Genomic DNA, 21948 nt, shown 5'->3' with positions numbered 1-21948 from the left:
GAACAACTGCTTCTTGGTCCAGGTACAGATTTCTCATGAGTACAATTAAGTGTGCATAGTAAGTACTTAATAAGTATCAGTTGAATGAATTTATGGATGGTTACCTGAGTCTCCGCTGCTCCTTCCCAATGTTTTCCTTAGAAAGCAGAGATTGTTGCATATTTGATTATTTCTTGGGCCCGCTCCTAGCTGCTCATAGGGTCATGGTCCCATTCTCTTCAGACCTTCTGATTGGATTCCAGTCATGCCAAGCCACCTTTTTCTGTCTACACCCAGGTGACCTAGGATGCACTTCCTAGAGCATAGCATTGTTGTTTCTACTCCAGGACCTTAGAACGGCTCTCCCTCTTCCTGAGACAATTCTCTCCCCACTCAAGGTTTACTCAAAGAGCACTCAGAATCATTTTAGCAAGAGCGGGCAGAAGACACAGGTGGGGAGCTGTTCTCCTCTCCTCTCCGCTTTGCTGCTGCTGATTTGGCATCAGAATCATTGCAGCCACTTTTCTTAAATGTACAGCGAGCGACCTGGTGCGGTGTTGGAGGATAAGCAATGGACTGTTAACCACAGATAGACAGTTCAAACCCACCAGCTGCCCCTCAGAAACATTATACAGTGCCGCTAGGAGTCAGAACCAACTCGACACACTTAACAATAACAATACAGTTTGCCATTCTTTGATTTGTCTCTTCAGGATACATTACTAGGGGCCCAAGCCAAGCATTGCTGGACTCAACTCCCTGATGTCGGACTTGGGGCTGTCTGACAGGTCCACGTCTAATACCTACAGGCAGCCCGATCCCCTGGGTGGGCCAGGTGCTGTGTCTTGGTCTGTGGACACAGAGTGGCCCTGCCCTGGAGACCTACATGTCTGATGGATTAAACCAACAGCCCATTCCTCTTCGTCCCTGGTCCCCGCATCATCCCCAGGTCTACAAAACTCAGCACTAAGTTGTTTTGGTTGTATCCTTCTAGTTTCTGACTTTCTGGGATGTGGTACATATGATTTTAGATTTCCACAACTGCTTCACTTAAAACTAACAGAAATTATTTACTGTGAGAAAAAAGATGAGTTGGAACTCTACACTCATATAGTGAAGCTCTATACACAGTCACGACAATATTCATGAATAATTAAATGTAAATGATATATTTACTCCTTTTGAATTATAGCGACAGGAGTCATTAAGTGATGGTGGGCAGAATATGAATATTTTTCCTTTACAGTAAAATATTATTGGAGAGAACCATTCTTCACACGTGTGTGCTCTGTTCGTCTCCTGAGCAGAGGCAGCACATGGCATCCTATGTTGGCTGTGGCACATGACAATCCTAACAGACATATCCCCTCCGTGCATTACTGAGCACCTAGTGTAGGCAAGAGGCATCATGCTGGGAGCGTTTCACCTCATGGAAAGACGGGGCATATTTATAACAAACATGGATAATGACACAGTGCACCCAAGGTCAAACAGATGATGCTCTGAACCAGTGTGAGATTGTTTACGTTGAGCTGGGAAGGGCAGGTCAGACCTGAGGACGCTGCACTGTATCCAGGCTGAGGGCTGGAAGCCCAAAATGAAGAGTAGGGAATGCTGAATGCATAGGGAAAAGCAGTCAGCCCGTGGCTCTGGGTAGCAATGACCACTAACGTGCAACACAGCGTCCCACAGGTGACTCACGTGGAGAACGCACTTACGTCTCCTAGCACCAGACAAGGGCAACTCTCTTCTCCAGAAGAGGAAAGGGAGACATGGAGGGGCAATGGGCCAACCAAGATCTTACACAGCTGCAAATGGCAGAGGCAGCATCCATCTTAGACAGCCTAGCTATATACCACAATCCTACTATTGCCCCCATTGCCTACGGGGTCTGACTGGAGGACTTTAGAGTGAGGGGTTTCTTCTGCTGTTCGTAGGGGCACCATGGATGGTTCAGTATGAATGCTGTGTGTGCAGGAGCCTGAGTGTGGTGGGTCCGTTGAGGAGGGAGTGAAGGAAGCAGGAAGGTGGGTTGGAATGGAACTTTCCAGCTTCCAAAATGGGCAGTGGGGTACCAGAGCTGACCCATGGGAGGCAAGGGTTGCTGGGATCATACTGGTGGCTCAAAACACATCAGATACGTATACCCAGGTGCCATCCAACAGTTACTTCCTTTTGTGTCGTAACAGGAATGATATCTGGGAGTGCTGGGCTAGAAGACATCTGTCCAGAACAAAGGCAGCAGGGTGGAAGGCCAGGGAATACACTTGAAGTCAACGACAGCAGACTTTGAAGGACATGCTTGACTGGGCAGACTGCAAGGGTGGGGGTGGGGGATAGAGCATTCACGGGAGATGCCAGACACTCAACACAGAGTGTCCAAGAGGGCCAACAGCAGAACCAGAAGGAGAGGGTCTAGGGGAGTCATGGAGAACAGTGACAAGGCGGTTGGTTTTCAATATGTTGACTTTGTAGCTGTCCAGATATTAAGTGGAGACTTTCTAGGTTTTTCTCTGATATTGACATAGTTCTTATTGGTGCTTAAACTTGATAAATTCCTCAACTTCTTTCTAACTTTGTTGTTGTTAAGTGCCGTCGAGTTGGTTCCAACTCATACTGACTCTGTATAGTGGCTAGTGAGCTTGAATGGCTGACCTTGCAGTCCAGAGCATTAACCTGCAGTGCCACAGTAGTTCCATGGGAAAAAAGCCTAATTTTCTGCAGCAGTTTGAGGACATATATTCTCACCAGGGTTACCATTTATACAGATTCTCATTCTCCACTTCCCACTGGAAATTTTGGAATCAAGTGTAGATACACCATGGCTTTAAGCAACCCTATGCCAGAAATCAAATTGACTACATCTGAAAAGATGCGATGGAGAAGGTCAGTACCATCAGTCAGAACAAGGCCAGGCCCCATTGTGGTACACAGATGGTTAATTGTTCATATGCAAGTTCAAGTTGAAGGTGATGAAAATTCAAACAAATCCATGACAGTTGAAATATGACCTTGAGTATGAGGAATGAAAAGATAATGACATTTCCCTGCAATCTTTTTAAACATCCCTTGTATATTCCTCCTGAATTTAGAAATCATCTCAATAACAGATGTGGTATATTGAACACTAATGATCGAAGATCAAATATCTTTTTTTTTTGGTATATCTTTTCATTGCCATGGTTACAATCCCCTCCATGCATCATCAACCAATCAAAGGGTATACCCTGCAAGCCTGCCTACCCCCGGGTCGTCAGCACACAGTCGCTCTCCCTCTCTGTGTCTAAAGTCTTCAACTGCTCCATCGCTCCACATCATCATCTCTGCCTCCATTTCAGGCATCACTGCTTCTCTGGGTAGGGTCCCGCTCTCCTCTCTTCTCCCTTGATGGTCCCAGGGACCTCTGCTCCTAGGCAGAAGAGTTAATCACTCCCCTCCTTGCTACAAAACGTCTACCTTTACATTTCCAACCATCAAAGTGGTTTTGACAACAATTATTCACTATTGTATCACAAGAGACCCATCCACGTTTCATTTCATCAGCCCCGCCTAGACAGATTGTATACTACTCAGTGGAGATTCTACCTTCCTTCACGCCCTCTGAATCTAGGGGTTCCCTCTTGAAAGCTTGTAAGCCAGTCACTTCTTGCCTTTGTAGCCCCCCATTTTGGGTAGCCAATGTCCAAGTTGCCCATCCCTGTCTACTCTGTATATGGAGGAGGTGAGAATGATCCTTGCTGTAAGGATTTGTTCCCTCTTTTGAGCTACTTTTTTTTTTTTTTTTAATGTATTGAAAAAAATCTATATTTAGAATTAGCCGGCTGTACTCAGTTTAGATGACCTCAATTTTGTTGGCAACATCCAAAGCACCCTAGTTAGGAGCCAGTTGAACATACGCATTCTTTTCTCCATCACGTGTTGACCTTGGCTACGTCAATGTCATAGCGTTCCTTCACAGCCTGCTTGATCAGGTGCTTGTTGGCCTTGACCTCCACAATAAACACAAGTGGGTTATTATCTCCAGTCTTCTTCATGGCTGACTCAGTAGTCAGAGGGATGATGGCATAGTGGTCAAGCTTGTTTCTCCTGGAGGCACTCTTCCGAGGATATTTGGGCTGCCTTGGGAGTCTCAGAGTCTTGAGCCACTGGAGGGTGGGTGACCTGTGGATCTTCTTCTTTTTTGTGTGTGTGACTGTGGACACCTTTCAGCTCTGCCTTCTTTTTTGTGTGTGTGACTGTGGACACCTTTCAGCTCTGCCTTCTTTTCTGTGTGTTTGGCTGTGGATGCCTTTCAGCTCCACCTTCTTGACCTTCAATGCCTTTGCTTTGGCTTCAGTTTTGAGAGGGACATGGGCTTCCTTCTTTGCTTTTGTTGCCATCTTCGTAAAAAGGCAAAGATTAAATGATTTTGTAAGATGATTTCAAAGACATCATCCATGAAGAAAGCAAAAGGTCATTAAAGAGGCGGGAAGGAAAGAAAAGGCCAAAGTGAACGTCAGGAGAGACTCTGAAACTTGCTCTTGAGTCTAGCTAGAGTGAAAGGAAGCAATGAAGAAATAAAGTTGCTGGACAGAGATTTCAAAGGGAGGCTCAAGAACACAAAGTAAATATTATAATGAAATGTGCAAAGACCTGGAGTTGGACAACCAACAGAGAAGACTATGCTGGGCATTTCTTGAGTTGAAGAAAAAATTCAAGCCTGGAATTACAATATTGCAGAATTATGTAGGCAAGATATTGAACGACTCCAAAAGATGATGGGAGGAATACAGAGTCACTGTATTACAAAGCAGTGATGTTCAATCATTTCAAGAGGCAGCATATGATCAACAAGCAGTGTATTGAAGTTCATGGTGCACTGGTCATTGGCAAAAATCAAGGCTACAGGGATGGACAGAAAATCCATTGAGATGGTTCAACAACTGAATACAACACTGGAAGCACTCACTTGTCTAGTCGCAGAAATCCGGGAGATAGCTATCTGGAAAATTGATGGAAGAGATCCATATTGTGCCCATTATACAGAAAGGTGACCCAACAGAATATGGAAGTTACTGAACAATATTATTAATGTCACATGCAAGTAATGTTTTGTTGAAGATAATTAAAAATTGGTTGTAACAGTACACTGACAAGAAACTGACAGAAGTTTAAGCCAGATTCCGAAGAGGATGTGGAATGAGGGATATCATTGCTGATGTCAGACGGATCTTGGTTGGAAGGAGAGAATAGCAGGAAGATGCTTACCTGTGTTTTAATGACTATGCAAAGACATTTGACTGTGTTGATCATAACAAACTATGGACAGTGTTGCAAAGAATGGGAATTCCAGAACATTTAACTGTGCAACAGAACAGGGGATATTGTGTGGTTTAAAATCAAGAAATTTGTTGTGTCAAAGTTGTATTCTTTATACTTATGCTGAGTAAATAATTCTAGAAACTAGACTATCGGAAGAACAACACAGTGTCAGGATTGGAGGAACAACCTGCAATATGCAGATGAAACAACGTCGATTGCTGAAAACAAAGAGGACTTGAAGCACTTACTGATGAAGATCAAAGCCTTCAGTACGGATTACACCTCAACGTGAAGAAAACAAAAATCTCCACAACTGGACCAATAAATAACATCATGATAAATGAAGAAAAGATTGAAGTTGTCAAGGATTACATTTGACTTCGATCCACAATCAACGTATATGGAAGAGCAGTGGGGAAATCAAATGACATATTGCATTGGGCAAATCTGCTGCAAAAGACCTCTTGAAAGTGTTAAAAAGCAAAGATGTCACTGTGAAGACTGAGGTACTCCTGATCCAAGCCATGGTATTTCCAATCACCTCCCATGTGTGTGGACATATAAGGAGGATCGTAGAAGAACTGATGCCTTTGGGTGATGGTGTTGGTGAAGAACATTGACTATACCATGAACCACCAGAAGAACGAACAAATGTGTCTTGGAAGAAGTACAGCCAGAATGTTCTCTGAGAAGCAAGGATGGTGAGACTTCATCTCATATCTTTTGGGCATGGTATCAGGAGGGATCAGTGCCTGGAGAAGGACATCATGATTGGTAAAGTATGGGGTCATGGAAAAAGCAGAAGACACGTAATGAAAGGGAGTGACACAGTGGTTCCAACAATGGGCTCAAACGTAGCCACACCTGTGAGGATGGTGCAGAACTGACTAGGGTTTCGCTCTGTTGTATATGGGGTGCTATGAGTCAGAACCAACTGAACAGCAACCAAGAACCATGTCTGCATGCCAGGGATGGGGCGTCTTTGTGGCACAAATGGCTAACACTTTCATCTGCTCGCTAAATCCATCCAGAGCACTCCGGAAGAAAAGTCTATCGATCTACTTCAGAAAAAGTAGCCATTAAAAACCGTACAAAGCACGTTTCTCTTTGGACACACATGGATTTGCCATGTGTTGGAATTCAGTCATCAGCAATGGGCTGAATGATATGCCAGGGATATATTTTGTGAATATAAAATTCTGCTAGTATTCAGGAAAACATTTGTTCAGGATTGAATTGTTCCCCAAAATATGTGTTATAAATCCTAACATTGATGCTTGTGGCTCTCTGTACGATAAGCACTAGACTGGTAACCCCAAGGTTAGCAGTTTGAGTCCACTAGCTGCTTCTCAGGAGAAAGACGAGACTTTCTGCTCCTGCTAGGATGTATAGCCTTGGAAACCCTTTACAGGGTCCCTGTGAGTCAGAACTGACTGGACAGCACTTCACAACAACAACAGTAAATGCTGATGGCTATGACCCCATTGGGAAATGAGCTTTCTGTTATGTAAGGAGGTAGAATTCGTGTAGGATGTCTTGATATAATCTTTTATAAGAGATAAAAAGAGAGGAAAGCAAACAAAGATTGGGGGAAGAGAGATGTCTAGCTAAATGAAGATCTCCCTGGAGCAGAAAGTCAGCAGAGAGCTTCATCTAGAGCTGACCAAAGAGAAACTCTGCCCCTGAATTCGCACTTGCAGCCTCCTGGACCGTTGAGGTGTTCTGGTGTGGTGCTGCGGGAGAAACGCTGGACCACAAAGTTGATTTGAACCACGAGGTTGGTGGTTCAAGCTCACCAGTGGCTCCTCAGAAACCCTAGAGAGGGTCGCTATGAGTGGGAACTGACTCAATGCACTTAACAACAACAACAACAACAACAACAACAGACTGCGAGAGAATAGCTTTGTTTTTGAAATCTACCCTCTTGTGGTTTTCCTGTTATAAGCATGTTGGACAAATGAAGACGGTGCCTTTGATTCTCGTTTTACTTAACGTCCGAATGTTCTGTAGAATCTACTGATATGGTATCAGTCTTGGTAATTTACTGATGTGCATCAGAGTAACTTTACTACTTCAAAGCCCATCTTTACTTAGTATACCAATGAATTTAGTTATCTGGTAGGAACAAAGAGTTATGATTATAAATACCAATTCATTAAATTAGAAATAAAATCAAAGCAGCTGCTACTGTGGCAGTTCTGACTCATGGTGGTCCCATGGGTACAGAGAAATGCGTTCCTTCAAGTCGTCAAAGCTGTGACCTTTCATAAGCAGGTCAGCATGACTGTCTTCTGAGGAGTCTCTGGGTGGGTTTGAACTGCCAGCCTTTTGATTAGCAGTGGAGCTTGCTTAACCATAGGCACCACCCAAACAAAAGACCCCAAACCCTAAACTCACTGCCATGGTGTCAGTTCCGACTCACAGGGAGCCTATAGGATTGAGTGGACCTGCTCCTTGAGGTTTCTGAGGCTGGACATCTGCTTCAGATATGGAAGCAGACTGCCCATCTTTCTTTCCGTCAGCAGCCCAGGACCCTTAAATTACCAAGTTCACTTCCAACTATACCACAGAATCAGCTTGTGTTCCTGTAGAACACACGACAAGCTTCGTCAGCGTTACGACATAACGTGTTGCTATGAAGCTGCCAAACCAGAGTGGTTCCCTTGGCCTTCATGTGGGGAGCTGGGTTCCAGTGGGGACGAGCTTGATCCCTGAATGCAGACTCTGCGAGGCTCACCAGTGGGCTTGAGGAGCACGGCCATGAAGTCGGTGGTGTGCGAGCTGACGTAGAGCAGAATGCAGGGCGCCTTGGATGTGCTGAAGCTGAAGCTGAGTTGCTCCAGGGCCAGGTCGGGGGCTGGGCTCTGCTGCTCGCCCTCAGTACGGCCTGGATCTCTGGCACCGGTCCCCGCGGACTGGAAGTTATACCGAAGCCACATTCCCTCCTCGAAAAATGCACCGACGTCTGTGGACAGAAAAGGGGAGAAGGAAAAGTGATGAGAAATGACAGTCAACATGGGTGGACAGTTGGCATGGCAACCCCTCTGAGGAGCTGGCCCCGGGCAAACGCTGGCCCCGGGCATGGGGTCAGGCTAGGGCAGGTATCTGCTCACATGGTTCTTGTTGTGAATGCTCAAGTTCTAGCCCTGTGCCCACGAACGTGGCCTTGTTTAGAGATAGGTCTTTGCACATGTCACCAGCTAAGTAGCTGCGGTTCTTAGGGTGGCCTTGAGCTCATTATGTCTGGTGAATATGAGGAGAAGTCAGAGAAGACAATGCTGCATGAAGACAGAGCGACAGATGGCGATGGCCCTGTGACAACGAGGCAGAGGTGGAATGAGTGATGCAGCTACAAGCCAAGAACCTGGGGCCACAGGAGCTGAGAGCACGGGCCTGCCAAAGCCCAGATTCCTGACTTCTGCCTGCAGACCTGCAGACAGCACAGTTCTGCCCAGCCGTGCCCCTGAACTCCAGCAGCCTAGGAAAGCCTTCAAAGACCTTATTTCATCAAAATGAACACAAAATGTAAGACTATGACAGAATATGAAAATGTGTAATATTAATGAATAAGAGCAAACAGACAACACTTTCCACATCGTTCCTGTGGACTTCCTTCTCTTCTCCATCTCTGTAAACAAATGCTTTACTTTCTCCAAAGCATCCGCTGCCCTTCCTGGCTGCCAGGTTCTGAACTCCCAAGACCCTCCACTAAGATGGACAAGGCACAAAGCTGAAACAACTCGAAGGGAGACACAGCCCTGGGCCAGCCTCAGGGTCGGCAGATTCCTCCTGCTGAATTCTCTGACCAAGACCACCACTATCACCAACAGTGGTGTGGTGACTCACCCAGAAAAGCGCTGCATGCATTTGGGGAGCTCTGCTCCTAGGATTTGGGCATCGCCCCTGTGGGCACTGTGCTCTGTCAGCTGTGCCCCGTTTGCATTCAGCTCTGAGCAGGCATGTTACTACCTTGGACTCCCGGGGCTCTGGTGTGCGAGCCCGTTATGACCATGTACTATTAAGATGCAAGCGTGTAATTACCATGGACTATTATGTATCTGGAGTCCTGGTGTGGTGCTGTGGGCTAATGCATCAAACTGCAAAGTCGTTTGAACTGCAAGGTCAGTGGTTCAAGCTCACCAGCTGCTCCTTGGAAACCCTAAACTGAATCGCTATGGGTCATAATTGACTTGATGTCACTTAACAACAACAACATTATGTATTTATCCATTCATCCACTCATCCAGAATGTCCCTTAGAAGTGAGACCTAAGATTTCTTGCCCCTCGAGGAGGACCTCATGGTCGGTAAGTGGAGGGTCAGTGAGAGACAGGAAGACCCTCCATGAAATGACTGGCACAGTGGCTGCAACATCACAGCAGTTGTGACAATGGACCAGGACGAGGTGGCCTTCCATGGTCATCACGGGCTATGTGCCAGAACCAACTGATGGCCCCTAACAACAGCCAGCAGAGGGTTGGGAGGGTCAAGCTTAGACCACCTGGCTCCTCCTAGGCCTGGAGTCTGCACCTGCTGGCCCTGGACTGTGTCCTGGTTTGGTGGAGACCCCTGAATTTGTTTTGTACTGACCATGGCTACATGGGTGAGAACAGGATGTAAACAGCCACTCCCACATGAAATAAACATGAAGCAATCCTAAACTGGGCTTGCTGTTGTTGTTGCTTTGCTAAGGGCTGTCTAGTCAGTTCTGACTCATAGTGACCCTGTGTAGGGTTTCTGAGGAGTGACTGGTGAGCTTGAAAAGCCAACCTTGTGGTTCAAATCGATCTTGCAGTTCAGCGCATTAACCCACAGCACCGCACCAGGACTCCAAACTAGGGTAGGAATCTCTATTCTGCCAAAATGTATCATGTCATTCATGGGCCATATCAAATTATTAACTTAAAAATTAGCCTGCTATATTTGATCAAACCCGGTTTGGTGCTGTGGGCTAGTGCACTGGACAGCAAGGCCAGTTTGAACTGCAAGGTTGGTGGTTCAACCTCACTAAGCCACTCCTCAGAAAACCTATACAGGGTCACTGTGGGTCAGAACCGACTTGATTGCACTTAACAACAACAACAACAACAACAACAGAATGCAACCCATGGAAAATTTGTTTCCCACTCCTGTAAGGCTTTCTCAAAGTCACTTACTAAAGGTGGTATATATGTACATGGGTACTCATCAAGACCATGCGTTCCAGAGGCCAACACTGCATATTCTATTTGGTTTTCTATCTCTAGCATCTAGCATAGTTGGAGAATATATTAGGCAATTAATACTCATTTGTTGAATGAATGAATGGTATCATGAACCAGTCTGACCAAATTCATTTTTTTCAGGGCTACAGGGATGTATCCTTTCAGCATATTTGTTTAATCTATTGCTGAGCAAATAATCGGGGAAGTTATATTATATGAAGAAGAACATGGCTTCAGGATCTGGGGAAGGCTCATCAACAACCTGTGATATACAGAAGGTGTAAACCTTGCTTGCTGAAAGTCAAGCGGACCTGAGGAACTTGCTGATGAAGCTCAAAGAATACAGCTGCTATTACAGATTGCAACTCAATGTAAAGACAATACAAATCCTCACTACTGAACCAATAAACAACGTCATAATAAATAAAACAGATTGACGTGTCAAGGATTTCATTTTACTTGCATCCACAATCAATGCTCATGGAAGCAGCAGTCAAGAAATCAAATGATGTATTTGCACTGGACAAATCTGCTGCTCAAATGTGTTAAAGGGCAAAGGTGTCACCTTGAGTACTAAGGTGTGCCTGACCCAATCATGGGATTTTCAATGGCTTCAGATACACGTGGAAGGCAGACAATGGATAAGGAAAACCCACCTCCTCAAAAGAAACAGGAAACTTGATGATGATATATTTTATCACCATCTATGGTTTCTCAAGGGCTACTTCTCCAAAAAAAAAGAAGCAAAAAGTAAAGATTCATATTAAAAATAGCAAGAAATAATTGGCAATTAGCATATTTTGGAGAAAAGAAGTCCAAGTTTATGAATTATGAATTATCCAGAGTTTGTGGCCAGTGAGGTTGTCAGCGGAGTTACTTACAGTGTCTACCTTTTGGTGGAAAGGAGGGAGAGAGGAGGAAGGAAGGGAAAAAGGGGAGAGAGAAATGAAGGAGAAGAAAAGAGCTCTAGGCTCCCTCCCTTCCCAGAATATCCGTGCACAGCTCTGAGTTACTGGACACTCTGTGCCCCTGCCACCTCGAAAACCTTCTTGGAGTCTTCACACCAAATGTTTTGTATTTGTCTGGGGAAATTAACATTGTGGAGCATTTCAGACTCTTTCCCCTCTACATCAATGAAAACAATATTTCATTACAAAGCTGACAAATAAAACCTTTAATATTTTCTTCTTATAGTAGAAAATTTCCCCACTTTATCGATTCTTGAAGCATCCTCTCGTTTTCTCCCACCAAATTTGTAGATGTATATATTGTTATATGAAATCTTCATTCTAAGTTGAAATAAACATACTTGCAAAAGGCTTTCCACTAGCATCTGTACCTATCTATCTAGACACATAAAAGGAGCACAGTGGCTCCCTGGGATAAACACTGGACTGCGAACCACAAGTCCCGTGGTTTGAGCCCATCTGTCATTCTGAAGGAGAAACATGAGGCTTTCTGCTCTCGTAAAGATTTCTAGCCTTGGAAACTCTATACAGGGTTGCTGTGAGTTGGAACTGACTGGATAGCACACACCAATACTACAGTACTTATAAAGTCATCCTCAATGTGGTTTTTCAGAAAATAAATTTTCATAAAATGTGCTAGCCCCCTAAACTATGTCTGTGTCAACATTGTGTGTATACATATTGTGTATATATAAACATATATGTGCATGTATCAACACCGTATGTGTGTAAGTATAAACATTGTATGTATAAACATTGTGTGTACAATCATTGTATGTGCATATGTATAAAGTGTGTGTGTCTAGTGTGTGCATGTATAAACATTGTATGTATAAACATTGTTTACACATGAACTTTGTGTGTGTATAACATGTGTACATTGCATGTATAAACAGTTTGTGCATGTATGGACGTTGTGCATATATAAACTTTGTGTGCATAAACATTTTGTTTATATGTATAAACAGTGTACTTATAGTGTGTGCATGTGTAGACATTGTGTGTTACAAACATTATGTGTGTATGATGAACACACACACACACGTACTTTCTGGAACATCTTAAAGTGACTTTCTGGAAGCATCTGCCCCTAGTTACCTGTTATGCCCCAGCTGGTGCAAGGGTCTGCCCCCTGACTTGCCCTCAGACATGAGGGGGCTGATACACAGACTCCACAAGGTGTGTGCTGTTCTCAGGGTTCAGGAAACCCTGCAAAGATGCACTGTGCATCCGAGGACACCGCTTTGACAGTGGCTCTGCCTGTCCCACTTACTGGCCTTTTTGCTTTCCTTGTTTCTGCTCCACACACAGTTCACAAAATGAATGCATCTTTTTAGCCATAACATTCCTCGCCTATTGCCATCTCATCTCCTCCAAAGTTTGGGTGGAAATTTAACATAATCACTTATTTCTAATTTCTTATTTTCACCCTCTGGTCTCAAGGTGTAAGGAAAAGTCTGCAAACGAACGACGCTGTTGGGTCTGGTGATACGGTGACCAAGAACGGAGAAGTTGAATCATGTGACCCACTTTATTCTCACGGGGGCTGACCCATCTGAGGAGGTGTTTGTGTACAAAAGCTGCTGGAGTTTCACTGGTTTGTCTCCTGAGAATCAGAGAAACAGACCAGGCAAGCCCTCCCATGGCAACAGAAAGAGAAACTTCCAATGACAAGCTGGTTTAGTGAACGTAATCACAAAATGTTTTAAAAAGTTAGTTCTTGTGCTTGGCAACTGCATAAAACAGGACTCACTAATGTAATTTAGGAGTCTGGGAGAGAGGCTGTAAACACTGGACTGCTAGCCACAAGGTTGGCTGCTCCTGGGAGGTCCTACACAGGGTCGCTATAAACTAGAACTGGCTCGATGGCACTAAATAACAACAGTTTCATTTAGGATCTTGAGGCTGATGGGTGTGGTTGAGATTATGAAGTCAAAAGTGGGAAGACACAACGTCAGATACAAGGGGCAGGATGAAGCAGATTCACCAATAAACCAGCTCAGTGGGCCCTTCATGCTTTCCCAGACTATCTGTGGTCCCTTCTCCCTTGTGCTTGTATGTCTTTTCCTTCTGATTAGGTAAGATGTTTTCAATGAATAATGTTTCCACAGGTCTGATCATCAAACATGCCCTTACCAGACAACATTTGGCTTTTGAATTATTTCACACTTTATTTGGGAATAAATCGGACGAGCTTTCTGAGAATTTATTTCCAATCCCATGACAGAGTGAGAGAATAGGCATCTCAGGGGCGGTGAGGACATATCTCTGTCCAGAAGGGAACCAGGTGTCACTGTTAATGCTGTGACCTGAAACTGGCATCCAAGGAGCCTCCTCACTTTGATCTCAGTCTCAACGTCAGCAGTAGTTGAGTACTAATCAAAAGGCTGGAGATCTGAGTCCACCCGGGGACACCTTGGAAACCCAGTCACTGAAGACCCTGTAGTGCACAGGTCTACACGGTACACAAGGGGTCTCCAAGAGCCAGCGCTGACTCAACGGCAAGCATTTTGTTTTGTTTTTTAAGAGATAGGCAGGGCTGAAATGTTCTCATGGGAGCTCAAGGCCTGACAAAGACAGATTTCAGAAGAAAGATGACCTTACACGTGAGTTTCAAGGTGGCCTAAGGGGGCATCCGTAGGAAGAACAAAACTCCTCAAGAACAATCGTGGCATGTTACCCTGGAGCAGGGAAGCGATGACTTTAGCAGGGGAGACGTCAAAGGGGCCCACAGAAACTTGCTTATCTCAATCATTTAGAAAAATGGAAATAAAGCATTGATAGAAAGAATGACTTCAACCATGAGGCAATCTACAGGCTGTTTTAGACATGTGATGAGGTCATAGGCTCACAGGACACATCGTCAGGACCACATTCGCTCTTCATCAAACACGTTAAGGCTTTTCACTCATGAGTAACACCACCGTAGCAAATGTGCACTCTCAAGGGCAGATCACGATGGGCAGATCACGTTTGTCCCAGGAGAAAAGTAGCGGAAACTGCATTCTCTCCTACGTGTGGTGGTGCTGAGCAGAGGACCATAGATGTGGCGACAGACTTGGGCCAGAGCCTTTGGAAGCCAGCCCCCAGCCACTTTACCACTGGCTGGATGTCATGCTGTGTATATGGAAGGTGACTCTCATTTCAGAGTTCCTGCCAAGTGGAGATTCATGCAGGAAAAGAAGATGTGGGTTCAGGCTCCTCCCACGGTCCTAGCTGGAATGAACCTTTCCCAGGTGATCAGGAGAGGGACCCAGAAATGGGGCTTGTAGGCGGTTCTCCATGGTGCAGAGAAGGGGATCTGAGAGTGACTGGTAAGGATGGCATTTCTAACTGGAGTTTTAAGGTTAGATGTTTCCTGCTGCTTTACTAAGCACCTCCTCTTCCATTAGATTTGGGTCCAGAGGAAGCTGGCTAACCAATACCCCAATAAGCAGCTGACAGAGCATAAACAGAAGCCCTTTAGGACTTCCAGAATGCTGTCTTCCATCTCAGCTTGTTTTTCTTGTTTGTGGTGCAGTTGTGGGAGTCAGAAGCATACATTTTGGCCCGATGAGACACGCTTGGTCATCGCGGGCCTCAGATAGTCTGAACGCCAATGCTACTTCAGACACTGGCTGCTGCTTTACGGTGGAAAACGTTAACAAGAGTGGGTCGACACATTAACTTTGCTTCTGGGATTTAAAAGAATTGTCCTGAAGACGGTTTTGCTTGTGGGGTGACCATGTTTTGGCACTGTGGTGAGATTTCTTAAGACTCTTTCTTTTGCTTTTGTTAGAATATATAGCCTTCAGGACTAGGCAATGCATTAAGGGTCTGACATGGCACTCAGTCAAGTAATTCAAGTACATATTTGGGTAAAAAGTATTAAACAGCTAGGTGACCATTCCAGAGAAATCAGGTTCTGAATCCAGAAGTTCTAGTAATCTTCAAAATTAAGTACCTATTTTGAAACACAATACTCTCTCTGTGATAGGATAATATCTACATGCCTACAAGAGAGACCAGTTAAAACCATTATTATTCGAATTTACACACCAACCACTAAAGCCAGTGATGACGAAATTGAAGAATTCTACCAACTTCTTCAGTCTGAAATTGATCAAACATGCAATCAAGATGTATTGATATCACTGGTGATTGGAATATGAAAGATGGAGACAAAGAGGAAGGGTCAGTAGTTGGAATATATGGTCTTGGTGACAGAAATGATTCTGGTGATCGCATGATACAATTTTGCAAGACCAACAGCTTAATAATTTGCAAATACTTTACTACAACATAAATGGCAACTATACATGTGGATGGCTCTAGGTATACTACACAGGGATCAAACTGACTACATCTGTGGGATAGAAAGGTGAAAGAGCTCTATATCATCAGCCAAAACAAGGCCAGGGGCAGACTGTGGGACAGACTCTCAGTTACTTAATATGCGAGGTCAGCTGATGCTGAAGAAAACTAAAACAAGCCCATGAGAGTCAAAACATAACCTTGAGTCTATCCCACCATAACTTAGCATCCATCTCAGGAACAGATTGATGCATTAGACACTAATGAATGAAAACCAAAAGAGTTGTAGGATGACATCAAGAACATAATACAAGAAAAAGACAGGAAAGGAAAAAAAGACCAAAATGGATGTCAGAAGGAACTCTGAAACTTGCTCTCCAGCATAGAGATGCCAAAGTAAATGAAGAAATAAGGAGGTAAAAGAGCTGAACAGAAAATTTCAAAGGGCAGCTTGAGAAGACAAAGTCAAATATTATAATGAAATGTGCAAAGACCTGGAATTTGAAAACCAAAAAGGAAGAATGCGCTCAACATTTATCAAGCTGAAAGAAATGAAGAAAAAATTCAAGCCTTTACTAGTAATATTGAAGGATTCTCTGGGTCAAATCCACCACTTGCCTGTCAATTTGTCAAAGTGTGGTGGCTTTCACGTTGCTAGGATGCTGGAAAGCAATGCCATCGGCATTTTACATACCAGCAGGGTCAACCATGATGGACAGGCTTCAGCTAAGCTTTCAGACTAAGACTCTGAAGGAAAGGCAGACTCATTTCCAAATGTCTAGCCACTGAAAACCACTGTCACATAGCACCAGAATACTGAGTATTAAAACAGTATGAAGAGCATCAGAATATTGTCACTTTGAGGTCTAAGGTGTGCCTGACCAACTCACCATAGATACATGGCCTTGTATACTAAAATTGGACAGTGAATAAGGAAAATCATAGAAGAATGGCTGCATTTCAATGATTGTGTTGAAGAATAATATTGAAAGTACCATGGACTGTTAGAAGGTCAAACAAATCTGAGTTGGGAGAAGTACAGCCAGGATGTCGAGACTCTGTCATACTTTGGACCTGTTATCAGGAGGAACCAGTCCCTGGAGAAGGACATCGTGCTTGGTAAAGCGTAGTGTCAGTGAATAAGAGGATTTCTACGGAGATGGGTAGACACAGTGGCAGTGGTAATGGGCTCAAACGTAACAAGAATTGTGAGGCGGAGTAGGACCTCGCTTGTTTTGTTCTGTTATTAACAGGGTCGCTATGAGTTGGAACTGACTGGATGGTACCTAATAAGAACAACACACCCATGTTCAGGAGCGTGGTGGAATGTATTAGAGGGTAAGCACTCTCGGCGGCTTGAGCTCACCAGGTGATCCAAGAGAGAAAGTTGAGACTTTCTGCTCCCATGAGGAATTACAGCCTTGCAAACCCTAGACAGGGTTGCTGTGAGTTGGAACTGACTCAACTGCACTGAACAACAACAACAACAACAACTACAACACCGTCCATCCCAGCACCACTCACAACTGCCAACAAGTGGAAGCAACTAAGTGGCCATCAAAAGACAAATGAATAAACGGTCTGCAGTGCGTTTCTCCATCTCTTTAAGCATGATCTAACAACAACACCAACAACAACCATCAAGAGAAATGAAGTCCTGCGAGGTGCTCCGACCGGGAAACATTGTGTCATGGCGTGTCTAGAATAGGCAAATGTAGACTGGCAAGAGCAGATTAGAGGTTGCCAAGAGTGGGGCACTTGGCTGCTAACTACAAGGTCAGAGGTTCAGACCCACCAGCCGCTCTGTGGGAGGAAGATGAGGCTGTCTGCTGCCATAAAGCCCTGTAGTCTGGGAAGCACTCAGGAGCAACTCTCCTCTGCCCTATATGGTCTGGGTAAGGTTAGGATGACTTGACAGCAGTGAGTTTGAGACAGCAGGGGGCGGGAGGGGGTTGGGGAGTCATTGTTTAGTGGGAGCAGTGATTGAGGGGATTAAACAAGCCTCTATCTCTCTAATGTTAAATAAGAATTCCTCTGTGAATAGATAATTTAGCTGCTTTCCAACATTAAATATGCTGTGAATATGTACTTCTTTCAGGTAGCATTTTAAGTACGATTACTGAGCTAAAGTGAATACCTATATTTAAAAATCTTGAATCCCAGTGAAGCAATGATTAAGCGCTTGGCTGCTAACAGAAAGGCCAGTGGTTTGAACCCACCAGCCACTCTGCTCCCATAAAGACGACTGTCACCATGGCAACTGTCCTACAACGCTGCTATCAACCAGCATCGACCGGATGGCAGTGGGTTAGGTAATAGGCAATTGATCCGAAACAACTCACTTTATGGCTCAAATGTCCAGTTCCATGAGGAGTGGATGAGAATGGCTTTTCCTACATTCTTCCCAACTTACCCTATTTCAAGCTTGGCAATTTTGGCCTGTCTGATGGGCAAAGATGCACATCATAGTTATTCCAACTCACATCTTCCTAACTCCAAGACCCGGGCTCTTTAGGTACAGATTTTGAGTCATTTGTGTTTCGTGTGTGCTTTAACGCATACAGTGGCACAGCGTGCTCGCAGCATGCCAGTGACGAAAATAACTGTAAAGGAACAGTGGTGTTCTGTTTTGGGAACCCAGCTTGGCTCTGGCTGTGAAACATTGTGAACATTTTGTACCTTGCAGCTTTCTTTCCACAACTCTGGCCATCTCTGCCCGGTCAACAATGTAAATAAAATACTGAAATGGGATTTACAAAGACCTTCACTGCTGCTTTATTTAACAAAGAATTGGAAATGTTTTAAGAACTGACATGGAAAAGACTGTTTCCACATAGCGAACACTTTAGATTAAGTATGTGTTTTGGTAAGGCCACCTGTTGGCCGGCAGTCTTTTGAAGGCTGGGTGTGAAGACTACTACAATGCACATGGGTGTTTGGAATGTTGAACACATTTCCTGCAGTACAGTGTTCTAGCAGGGACCAGTAAGTAAAGGTCATTGATTTTTGGGATGCTACTAAATTGTACACTGGTACAATCAGCATGGATTAGTTCTGGGTCTTGACTGCCCAGGGAGCCACAGCAAGAGAGAGAAAGCCCCCTCTCTTTCTCCCAGCACAGGGCTGACCTCCAAAGAAGGTGAAAGATGGGGCACCCTTGCTTGTCCTCCTCCTGGTGTCCCCCCGACTCTACCAGCTCCTCAGCTCTGTCTTCACACAAGTTACTTCTCTGGAGCTTGTCTGATGTCTTCCCTCCCGAATGCACCTGCCCCTCACTCGTATCCATACGTGGAGGTGGGATAACCTGCCTGGGTGACTTGCTTCCACTCAGATGTTTCCCGCCCTCCCTGGCCCACTCCTGCTGACTCAGATGACATCTATCACAGGACCATCAGACTGCACGAAGGACACCGACGAGGCAGGGACTCAAAGGAAAGTGTTTTGGGTGCAGACTGGCTAGCCTCCAAGTGTACTCCTTAAACAATGCCAATGTGAAAAAAAAAACACCTTCTCCCATAGGAATTCATAGCACCTCTAAAAACGGAATGAACAATATCGACAAGTTTCATTGTGGTGGCAGTGGGCGTGTTGGTAATGTGTGAGTGTATGTGCACATGTGTGTAGTGTCCATGTGCATACATGTTCACATGTATCATGATGTTTGTGTGCCGTGTGCACATGTGCACACGTGAGGAGGTGTGTGTTTGCATGTGTGTTTCCTCACTCAACCACACAAAAGTGTCCCGGGAGGGAAGGAAGAGTGGGGAGACAGATTATGTAGGACTTTGGGGCCTCGCCCTGCCCTCAGCCCTGAGGCATGGGATAGAAGGAGAAGGACAGGCTGAGTGGGTGTGTCTGCTGTCCACAGTGCTTACCCATCAGCTCTGACCTTAAAGCAGTCTTCCTCAGTGACCCCAGGGGCTGGGACACAGTGACTGAGAGGCACAGCCACAGGGCCACTAGGGTGCCGGAGGGAAGAGTGAGGACTCCTCAGCCACAGGAAGCTACTCTGCGTCAGGCTGGGCTGGCCTTCCCCGACCTCCCTGGAAGAGGGACTGGGAATGACAGTGGCCCTGCTCCTCAGCAGCTCCTTCATAAGCGTGATTTCTGTCCTCAGAACCGATGACGGCAAGGGACAAGGGGCTTTCCAGGCCTGTCTGACCAGCACACCCTCAGGGGTACCATGCCAGTGTGCACAGAGGAAGGACACTGGGCTTGGTACCCCAGTCCTACCGTTCCAACCCAATTTGTAGTTGACAAAGACATGTGGTTTGGTTAACACGTGTAACCTGTGTTAGCTTAGCTTCTTCATTCCAAAACAGGAGTAATAATAACTTTGATCAGTCAGGGTTCTCTAAAGAAACAGAGTAGTATACATAGAGGTAGAGATAGATTGATCGATAGATGGATGGATGGATGGATGGATGGATGGATGGATGGATAGATAGAGATGGATGGATGGGTAGATAGATTTATAGATAGATAGATGGGTAGATAGATAGATAGGTAGATAGACGGATAGATAGAGAGATGGATGGATGGGTAGATAGATGGATGGATGGGTAGATAGATAGATGGATGGATGGGTAGATAGATGGATGTATATCTATCTATATGGATGGATGGATAGATAGATAGATGGATGGATGTGTAGATAGAGAGATAGAGATTGATTTTTTAAACTGTTTTATTGTGAATTATGTGATAGTTTATATGGGAGAACATTAGCTTTACATTGCCATGGTTACAATCTCCTCCATACATCATCAACCAACCAAAGGGTATACACTGCAAGCCTGCTCCCTGGTCGTCAGCACACAGCCCCTCTCCGTCTCTGGGTCTAAAGTTCCCAGTAACTCCATCGTCTCTGCCTCCATCTCTGGCACCACTGTTTCTCTGGGTAGGGTCCCTCACTCCACTCTTCTCCTTTGATGGTTCCAGGGACCTTTGCTCCTGGACTGCAAAGTCAACCACTCCCCTCCTTTTGCTACAAAAAGTCTACCTTTACATTTCCAACCCTTGCAGTCAGTCCTGATAACAATTATTCACTATTGTACCACATGAGTGCTATCCACATCTCCTTTCATCAGCCCCGCCCAGACAGATTGGATATTACTCAGTGGTGATTCTACCTTCCTCTGTGCCCTCTGGATCTAGGCTCCCTCTTGAAAGCTTTTAAGTTAATCACTTCTTGCCTTTGTAGCTCCTCCCACCCCCCATTTTGGGTAGCCAGTGTCCAAGTTGCCCATCCCTGTCTACCCTGTGTATTGAGGGGGGTGGGAATGATCCTTGCTGTAAAGATTTGTTCCTCTTTTGAGCTACTGCATCCATAGGAGTAGGTCAAGTTCATCAAATTGTATCAGATTATTTTTTTTCCCCTTTTCTTCCTTCTTCTAGTTGAGCTCTAATCATCTAGCCATTGAAGCCAGGTCAAGTGGGTATTATCTGTAAGTGTGGGTGTTCTTGTGCATATGCCCTCTCTCCTTATCAGCTGGATGCTTCATTCTCCACTTTAGTCCTCTGTGACTATGTCATTGACTCTGGGCCCAGGAGTCCCCAGGTCTTGCCAAATGCTGGCCAGCCAGGTCCCTACCCAGGTTCACAGTAGTGTATTGAATGTGGTTGGACTTAGCTTGCAGCTTCATTGCTGTTTTTCCCTCACTTCCCCTTATCGGTGACCAATGCAGTCACCAGTCAGAGCACGTGTCTGCCCGTGTGTTCCCATTGAGTCTTAGTCTTGGAAGGGGGTTTGCCCTGAGGGGACCTGACCGCTTGCTTTGATGTCTCCTGGGTGAGCCACTTGCTTGTTCTTGTAGTAATCAGTCAGACTGCCGTTATTGTTTTGTATTTTTCCTGTCAGTCTTTCTTTCAGCAAATATCTTCTGTTATTCTAGCTGTTCCAGGCTGGTCTGCTTGTCCTTTCAAGTGGAAATTTCCCACCTCAGAAGATTCTGGATGGGGTTCAGGATTCCACCTATGGTCTTATGTAGTGCAGAGGCTCCGCAGGATGCCTCCTTCACTGGGCACATTGTAGCTCCATTTTAGGTATTCCAATCAGTTAGAGACAGAAGACGGACACACAAACTTTCTATGGTGATATTTCTGGCTATTCTCTTCTCTCCCCTTAGAGTGTCTATTTTATAGTGGTATGCGAGGGAAACCAAGATTCAAAAGACATCCAACAATCTTAACATTATTCCCCCC

At 45.0% G+C, this 21948-nt stretch overlaps 1 protein-coding gene across 1 annotated transcript in view; it reads right to left on the bottom strand.

The window, feature by feature from the left end:
* The window catches only part of CNTNAP2 (contactin associated protein-like 2), a 1478157-nt gene that overhangs the window by 99103 nt on the left and 1357106 nt on the right, over positions 1-21948 (bottom strand). Inside the window, exon 20 of the mRNA XM_006861289.1 lies at positions 8018-8245. Within this exon, the coding sequence (XP_006861351.1) occupies positions 8018-8245 (228 nt within the window). The remainder of the gene's footprint in view (positions 1-8017; positions 8246-21948) is intronic.

The sequence above is a fragment of the Chrysochloris asiatica genome, unplaced genomic scaffold (assembly GCF_000296735.1).
Source record: "Chrysochloris asiatica unplaced genomic scaffold, ChrAsi1.0 scaffold00041, whole genome shotgun sequence".
Taxonomy (NCBI): Eukaryota; Metazoa; Chordata; class Mammalia; order Afrosoricida; family Chrysochloridae; genus Chrysochloris; species Chrysochloris asiatica.
Note: the sequence above shows the minus strand (reverse complement) of the source record. Positions and strands in the feature narration are given on the sequence as shown.